This window comes from Pteronotus mesoamericanus, unplaced genomic scaffold (assembly GCF_021234165.1).
Source record: "Pteronotus mesoamericanus isolate MK-2021 breed Mesoamerican mustached bat unplaced genomic scaffold, CSHL_Meso_final contig_98, whole genome shotgun sequence".
NCBI lineage: Eukaryota > Metazoa > Chordata > Mammalia > Chiroptera > Mormoopidae > Pteronotus > Pteronotus mesoamericanus.
Window position 1 is genome coordinate 3,063,839 of NW_026555295.1, and position 8,851 is coordinate 3,072,689.

Sequence of the window (8,851 nt, forward strand, 5' to 3'; positions counted from 1 at the left end):
ATTTTGGTTCTCATGTAGCTTTGAGTATCTAAATCATTTTGGGGGGAGCACTTAGCTAGCTATACTTATAACCTCATAAAATCATATGATTATTATTTTATATAATCATAGAATGTTTTAATGATATATGTAGCACACGTCTGTTTTTCCCATTATAGATGAACACTTGTACAATTTATTACTTGTTGCTTTAGGTAAATAAATACATTTTTTAAAAAAATTAAATAAATAAATAAATAATAAAGTTTCCCAGTAAATAACTGTTGATCATCATGGGACTGGTATAGCTTAACGCATAAGAGTCTGACGCTGCATAACACCAAAAAGGAGAAATCTTAAAGGACAACATATTTTACTATACAAAAAATTGAACTTCTCTACATTAATAAAACCCCGCAAAATAAAATATGGATATTTGTAGTATATTATCATATAATTAAAAGTTAATATCTTTAACATGTTTTTAAAAATTCTTTAGAATCAGCATAAAATTTTTTACATGGCAAACAATATAAACAGGCCATTCTCAAAAGAAAAATACTCAGGCTCAATAGACATAAAAATGTACTGTTTCAATAGTCTCCAAAGAAACAAAAATAAGATATAATTCTTTGATAAAATTTTTAAAAAGATTTATAAAATACATTGGTGAAGATTTGGGGAAATAGCCATAAAAAAAAAAGGAGATTTATGAGTCAGCAGTTTGATGTTGGCTGTCAAAACCCCCTGAAGTCATTATCAGCTATACAGAAGCATAAGATCTAAAGTGAGGGAAGTAATTTTCTGACTTTAACTGGAGCATAAACGGAGCAGTGAGTGACTGAGGGCCCTGGAGCTGATGGCCCAGGCTCGCATGCTGGCTCTGCCACATTCTAGCAATGTGACCTTAAACAAGTTCTTACACCTCATTTTCTACATCTGGAAAATGGGAACAATGCTCCTACCTATTTTTCGAAGTTATTGGGAAATTAAGTAAAATAACCCATGTAAATTGCTTGTGGCAGTATCTAGAAAATAGTAAGCACTCCGTAAGTGCTACTAATTTCTTGTAATTCTATGCCTCTCACATGTACCTAGAGAATGAACTTGAGTTCAGGAAATCTCAGAGCTGCAGATAAACCAGAGCCGGTTCAAAAAAGTGACATGATGGCATCTCTTCTGGGAAATTGTTGAAGAAATGGCCAGGGTTTAGCCCAAAAAGGAAAAGGCAGCGTAGTTGGGAACTGTCTTCAAAGGTATCACACATTGTCACAAAGGTATCAAATGTTGTGAAGTTTTCAGAAAGAAAAAAAAAAGTTTGCTGCATAACTTAAGAGAGAAAGTTAAATTAGTGGGTACCCTGACACAAGAGGCATGCAACATGCTTGTTACGGAATAGCAAAAGAAGGGCAGGCCTCAGGTGGGAAGTTCAAGTTATTTCTATACTTAATATTCCTTTTAACCCTCAGATTCTACACATCTATTCCAAAGAGTCTGTTGTCCCTACTATCTCTATGGATATGTTCAATTTCAAGATATCCCTGCCAACTTTTGGGTCTTTCCTACAAGCCAAAAGTAAATAAGTTTTACAAACATATTTAACGTAATCATCTAAAAGCGAATACCCACTGGAAATATTTTTTATCCTCACCCAAGAACATGCTTATTGATTTTAGAAGGAAGGGTAGGGAGGGAGAAAGAGAGGGAAAGAAACAGCAATGTGAGAGAGAAGTAGAGATTGGTTGCCCTTCTTACACACCCATGTGGGAACCGAACCCAAAACCTAGGCATGCGCTCTGACCAGGAATCAAACTGGCGACCTTCTGGTGTGGTTTATGGAAGGATGCCCAACCATCTGAGCCACACTGGTCAAGACTTCATTGGAAATTTTTAATACATTAAAATTAACTATAATATGGACCTCTGATTCCTTGGTTTCTATGATTTAAAAGAGTTTCTTTCCTTGAGACACGTTCATTCAACAAATAACGATAAAGAGACTCCTATGCTTCAGACACTGGCCTGCGTGTTGGGGTGAGTAAGACACAGTTTCTGCCCTTAAAAGTTCACCATCTAACAGGGGAGAGGGTGACCTTGCTTGATGACTCCAGTTCAATGTGAAAAATGCATAAACTGGGGCGTGACCTCTCGTGTGTGAACAGCTTTGCTGAGAGAAGTCACAACTCACTGCTGGGTGTTGGGGCAACTTTATTTTGGTGTTTATGACCCCTCCCAAGTCACTTCCCACAGAGTGAGGACACCTCCTTTAACTTCTCCTTTCCCTCAAACTTCTCTTTTCATATATTGACTTATAGCTAGAACTCAATGGAAAATTATGTTATGGTCAAAACCATGTATTTAACTAAAGCAGAACTGTGAGTTAGTATGGTCTCGTATCTCACACTCATGGGACATGTTATTTTAAGTTGGTGTTGCATTAAATTACATCTTTATTTCTGATGCATCATAAACTTTATCTTCTGGTTTTCCAGTCTGATCCATGGAATCACTTGTATAACATCCCAGATAAATGGTTATTATTATGTGCCTATTTAAATTCTTTGAATGCAAGGAAACTAATCCATTAGTAGTATATATTTTTTACATTAATAAAATCTTCCAGGTTGGACAATTTCTCAATAAAACCATACTAGGTAAACTAATAAATGTCACCGAGTACTTAACAGCAATATTTCTGGTATCTTAGGTATTTGGGTTCAAATCTCAACTTTGCCTCTTCTGTGTGGCCATAGGCAAGTTACTTAATTTTTCCAAACATTAGCCTCTTCAATTATAAAATAAAGATAATATTGTACTACTTTACTTTCCACTGTTGAAAGGTTTAAATGAAATAATATTCTTAAAGGACTTAGCACTATGGCTAGCTTGTAGCAGGCTCTCTAAAGTGATTACCATATAGACAGATAAGAGTACATAGTTTTGTAGGAAATTCTGGGAAATGATTCTGGCAGAAGGTTCTCCTGGGTACCACCTACCACAACAACAATTCTTTGTAAAAGAAAAATCACTGCAATACAAGCCCAAGAAGCCACATGTAACATGATTTAGGCACAGCTCTCTGTGACACCGAGGCCACACTCCTGCGTTCCAGTCTAGCTCTGCCCACTTAATAGTTGTATGACCTTAGGCAAACCTCTGCTTCTCTGTACCTTAGTTTTCTCATCTGTCAAGTAAGGCTAACAGTGTTACCCACTTTGTAGGGTTCTTGTAAGTATTCTGTGCATTAATGTATTAAGTACTTAGATCTGTCCCTGATGCAAGGTAAACACCACATCTGTTAGCTATTATGACCATGGAAATCAATGGGTGCAAATCAGTGGAGATTATGCAACAGTATTGTGTCCAGAAGACAAGGTAGTTGTATGAAAGAGATCCAAAGCCAACACCCCTGACTCCTGCTCTCTTTTTCACCCCAGGCTTTCCTCCTCCTACCACACCTCTCTTCAGGCCCTTTTCTTTCCTACGCAACCAACTTGTCCTTGGGCACCCCACCTCCTGTGTTTTTTCCCAGCTTAACAGGCCACCCAATCCCTAAACCTCTTTTTTGGCCCACTCTGCTGCATGAAGTTCCTGTTGGATTGGTTGTCAAACACTCAACAACAGTTTGCTCCATAGACCTCTAGGAATAAGGTTGGTTTGGGACGTGGTGTGGAAGAGTCCAGGTTATTAATTGCATAACCTGCTCCTCTCTCTTTTTTTAAGCTATGCTTATAAACATATCCAAATCAGTAGTATGTTTTCAAGGACATCCAAAAGACATTTATGTTTATTAGCTGGGAGTAACTCCTAATCAGAGAGAAAGGGAGGTTGAGGTCACAAAACCTAATCTTGCCCATAAGTACAGTTTGTCCAGGCCCCACTCTGGCTCTGTCTGGTAAATTCATCTGACCTTCCTTTTGCTGGTCTGGGTAATCCTGCCTTTCAGAATGCTGCATAGGGTCAATGAGACCATGGGTTTTGCTGTTAGATAAGCCTATGTTTGAATCCCAGGCGGTCTTCTCACCAGTTGTTTGACTTTGGGCATGTTATTTATTCTCTCTGAGTCTTAGTTTTCCCATCTGTAAGAGGGGGATAAGGACACTATTGTATAGGATGGTTAGGACTGAATGAGATCATGCTCGAAGAGCAACTGGCTGCTACATGGTAGTGAAGGGAAGCAAAGTTTTGCCACCCGGAAACTGCCTTTTGGGATATCAGTTTTGACCTGGTTATTGAGAAGTAAGACTCAGAGACCTTGCCAGGTGGCTCTGTTGGTTGGAGTGTCGTTCTGTACACCAAAAGATTGCAGGTTCAATCCCGGTCAGGGCACTCACCTAGGCAGCGGGTTTAATCCCTGGTCAAGGCGTGTACAGGAAACAACAGATCAGTGTTTCTCTCTCACATCTATATTTCTCTCTCTCAATCTCTCTCTCCCTCTTGCCCTCCCTCTCTAAAATTAATAAGCATACCTTAAGGTGAGGGTTTCTTTAAAAAAGAACTCAGAAAGAAACTTTGGTCCTCCCCACTTTTCTGCGCAAGAGTTCAGATATGAATTTACTCGTATCTGGAATCTAATGAACAAGCTGAAGTAAGAGGCACAATAGAGACAGACTCAGAGATAGACAGCAGGCTGACAGCTCTGGCAGGAGTGGGGTGTGGACGGTGAGTGGGGGTTGGGGGTGGAGGGATCAAGAGAAAAAGAAAACCCATAGATGCGGACAACAGTGTAGGGAGGAGGGGCGGGTGGAGGTGGAAGCGGGTGTGGAGGGATAAATGGTAATGGAAAAAAAAATACAATAAAATAATGAACTATTTAAAAAGAAAAGGAAAAGAAAAACCTACTCCAGTAAGGAAATCTTAGAATGTTGCCTTAACCTAATTTGAATCAAATGGGGTAAATAGAGGGCTTCAGGCAGGGGACTTTAGCTTACGTACCCTGTGTCCCATTGTTCCTTACTCACCTAGCATGGATTTGCCTGCCCTGTATATTCTGCTCATTCTCAACTACCTGTAAATCACCTAATCTCACCTCTGAAATCTAAGACCCCCTCTCCCACGCCTTTTCTCCTTTGTCAAAAATGTCATATATATCCAAAGTTGCCTCGTTGTCTTTAGAATTTTCATGCTTATGTGAATTCTCCATCAGCATGTATTAAAATTTGATTTTCTCCTGTTACTCTATTTCTGTTCATTTGATTATAAGGCCAGCCAGACAGTGGAAAAAAAAATTATTTTTAGCTCCCATAGTCTCTTCTAAATGCTTTTTTTTTTAAATTAAAATGTGGCAAGTTTATGAGACAAGAAAATCTGGCTCTTATTAAGAATGAAAAAAATTGCAAAATGACAGAATTACGTATTTCCTCTTCTTCTCTTAGCCATCGTCTCTATTTAAAGATCTTAGGAGGTAAAGTCAAATTTGTAAAATTTGAGCAGTTATCTTGCACAGAAGAAAAGCAGAAATATTTTATAGTAAATATCATTGACTATTGACCCCAAGATTTCTGACTTGACAAAACCTTTCACTAGAGTTTTCTTAATGTTGTATTTTTTCCACCCCATAAACCATCTTTATTGCTAATAAAATTATTTTGTAAAATAAGAATAAGGAGAAAGGTATTTTTATTATCACCCAGGTATCTGAAATGGCATAAGAAAAAAATGTGCATGGAGGGAGATTCATACATGACTGCCTGTCATGCTTTAACATGTCAAAGAATTCTCACCACCTTGTCAGAAAAAGATTTTCTTGGTCCTTTCTTCACTATTAACTTGGCAACCAACCCAGGAACAAGTATATATCCCCATGAGAATCTAGAAGAGGACTTCTATCTATTGAAGTGTATATATATCAACACGGACACTGAAAATCATTGTCACTTATGTAGTACATACTATGCGTATTTATATATATAATATGTGTGTGTGTAATATGTACACATATAACTATATGTGTGTATATAATATATATTACGTGTATGTATAATATGTACACATATAATTATATACACACATATAATATATATACACCCGTATTATACACTCGTGTGTATATATGTATATATAATATAATATGTGTATGTAACATAAATATATGTTTTAACCACATATATGAAGTATCTGAAAGAAACTTAACATCTAGAAATTAAGAACTTCAGCACCTTCCCAAGAAATTCTGGCTTCAGGTGTAGTTCTATAGCCAACAAAGGGAGTATTACTGAAGCAAGCATTTTTTTAGAATGACAAATCAGTGCCCTGACTGGTATAGCTCAGTGGGCTGGGCATCGTCCTGAAAACTGAAAGGTAGCTGGTTGAATTCCTGGTCAGGGCACATGCCTGGGTTGAGGGCCAGGTCCCTGGTTGGGGGAGTGCTGGAGACAATCCATCAATGTTTCTCTCAGACATCGATTTTCCTCTCCCTCTCTTTTTGCCTCCCTTCCCCTCTCTCTAAAAGTATATAAATAAAAATCTTAAAAAAAAAAAACAAAGGAGTTATAGGTTTTTAAAAATAATTAATTAATTAGATAAAATGGCAAATTAGGGAATCTTAATACATTACAACAGAGTGTTCAAAATGTCCCAGAGAAAATGCAAAAATTACTGAAGATGTAAATTCTGGAATTAGCAATATAAAATTTCACTATTCTTTCTAGTTACATTTTCCTAGACTGGTTTTTACAGGCCATGACCTGAAAGAATTAAAAACTATTAATTTAAGTTCATATGCTTGAGAACCCTAACTTTATCATCCCCATTTTCTGATGGGGCAAACTTACTTATTAGAGATTAGTTTCCTATTTTTTTTTTGTAATTTATAGAGTTTAATATATGAAAATACATACTTAATAACAATTTTCACTACAAGATGTTTAAATTATTTTTAAACCAACAAAAAACATTTGCAGAAAATGTTTTCACATACCTGCTATTCTCAAGATACTAGCCCAAGCAATCAGGAAAGAAATAAACCTATTGCAAAGAATCTACATAAACCTTTGTGTATATATCTGTGTCTTTTCCAAAGGATGTTTCAAAATATGCCCAGCTAGAGAGAATATTAGCTGAGGCCTCATTTATTCTAGTTTTGCATCCACTCATACCTCTCACTACCATAGATGAATTACAAATTTTTGATTAAATTTATTCTGAGAAATTCCTGGGATACTGGACAGAGCTCAGTGCCACAAGTGAGAAACTCAGGTCTCAAAAAGTGGATTTATGGTCTGTCACACACATGTGACCTTGGGCAGTCACCCAGCTTCTGGGACTCAATTTCCTCTTCTGTTAATGAGGGAATGAAGCCAGACAATCTAAGGTCCCTTCCACCTTTAAATTAAAAGAGAGTCAGGCAGCAATGTGTGTTGTTTAACCTCCTTATAAGTAGAACATTTTGGCTAAAATGTTAAACCAAAGAACAACCTGAAAGAGTCACAGCAGTCATTCTTTCAATTAAAAAGCTGAGCATCTGAAGGAATGTACTGGGTTCAATTGATTTCTGACACGCTTAGCTCACTAGGATCTGTGTGAATGTACTTACTTATGTAGGTTGTCCACAGGATGACCGTAAGCAGCATGTGTGAACTCCACACCCTGGGGAGTTTCACAGTGACATGGCACCTACCCACTCTCACAAGAAAAACCACAATACTAATAAAATGCAATTTCCTGATGTCACACCAGTGAGACTAAGCATTTCTGAGTGTACTTGTGTCCTTATTTTTCCAGCCTTTAAAACGGTGCACTACCTACCACCTCATGGCATGTCATATAAATTCACTAAGGATTGTGAATGAAGAGATTTCAGCCCAATAAAAAAGATAGAGTTTTTAATGCACCAATTCTAAGAAGAAAGCCCAAGAAATAAGCTACAATTATAGTATCATTCTATCAGCTCATCTCTGATCATTTTCTTCTCTCCTCCAAAAAACAGCAGGGCAATTAGAATTTAAATAACAAATAAATAGTCTCTCCAAATAACCTCTATAGCAGAAGAGCTTGAGTTTTTTTTTAGCATAACAGGCTCTTGAAAAGAATACTGTCAATGAGGAATTTTGCTTAGACCCTCAGCTTCCAGACCCTATAGCCTGGGGTTCTCAGTCCCACAAGATGAAGCTGTGCTGACACCTGAGCTGAATTAGTTCAACTTTACGAACCAGAATGAAATGGAACCTGTACTGGCTGCCCCCTGAACATTCTACATGCTCTGATGTTCTCCTAGTCCAGCCCAATGGGTTCAGCACCAAACATTGGTAAAATGAGTGCATAGAGAGTATCAAGCTGGGCTCCAGCCCTCCTCAACCCTATCTCCAGCGACACCCTTGTAGGTGGCATTTCTACTTACCCTTTTCACAAGGTAGCCCTCCCTGATCCGCTTTGGTTCCATGTTGGCTGGACAAACAGATGGCTGGGTCCACTCAGCAAGTCCTCTCAGAAGCTCAGCCTCCTCTGAGAGCTGAGGCAATTATGGCTGCTTTTCTGTCGTGAGGGCCCTTTCACAATTTCCCTTTGGCTGGAGATCATGTGATCACATCCTCTTCCCCTCAATGAGGGGGAAGACAGAATAAGGAACTTTAGAGAGAAACAACCCACTCTGTGTTAATGTTGGAGGCTTATGAAAAGGATGTGTAAATTTTTATTACCATAAAGAAACTCATTCTCCTAAAGAGAAGAAAACTTGTCAAAGGAAGAGGAAAATGAACAAGAAAACCTTATTGGTAGAAATAGTCCTGGCTTAGAAATCATTCATGAGATTTTGAACATGCTTAATAAAAATGCCAAGAAATTAAAAACCAACGGGTTAGCATAACAAAGGTAGCTACTATTAAATGAATGTCCACTTCTATGCCAGGTACTCTTCTAGGTGTTTTTTAGCCAG

The 8,851-nt window shown here is 37.8% G+C and overlaps 1 protein-coding gene across 1 annotated transcript in view; it reads right to left on the bottom strand.

Annotated features, from left to right (window-relative positions):
- The window catches only part of PLEK (pleckstrin), a 28,858-nt gene extending 20,298 nt beyond the window's left edge, over window positions 1–8,560 (bottom strand). The window contains exon 1 of the mRNA XM_054586869.1: window positions 8,318–8,560. Within this exon, the coding sequence (XP_054442844.1) occupies window positions 8,318–8,359 (42 nt within the window). The 5' untranslated portion in view covers window positions 8,360–8,560. The remainder of the gene's footprint in view (window positions 1–8,317) is intronic.
- Between the last annotated feature and the right edge of the window lie 291 nt (window positions 8,561–8,851).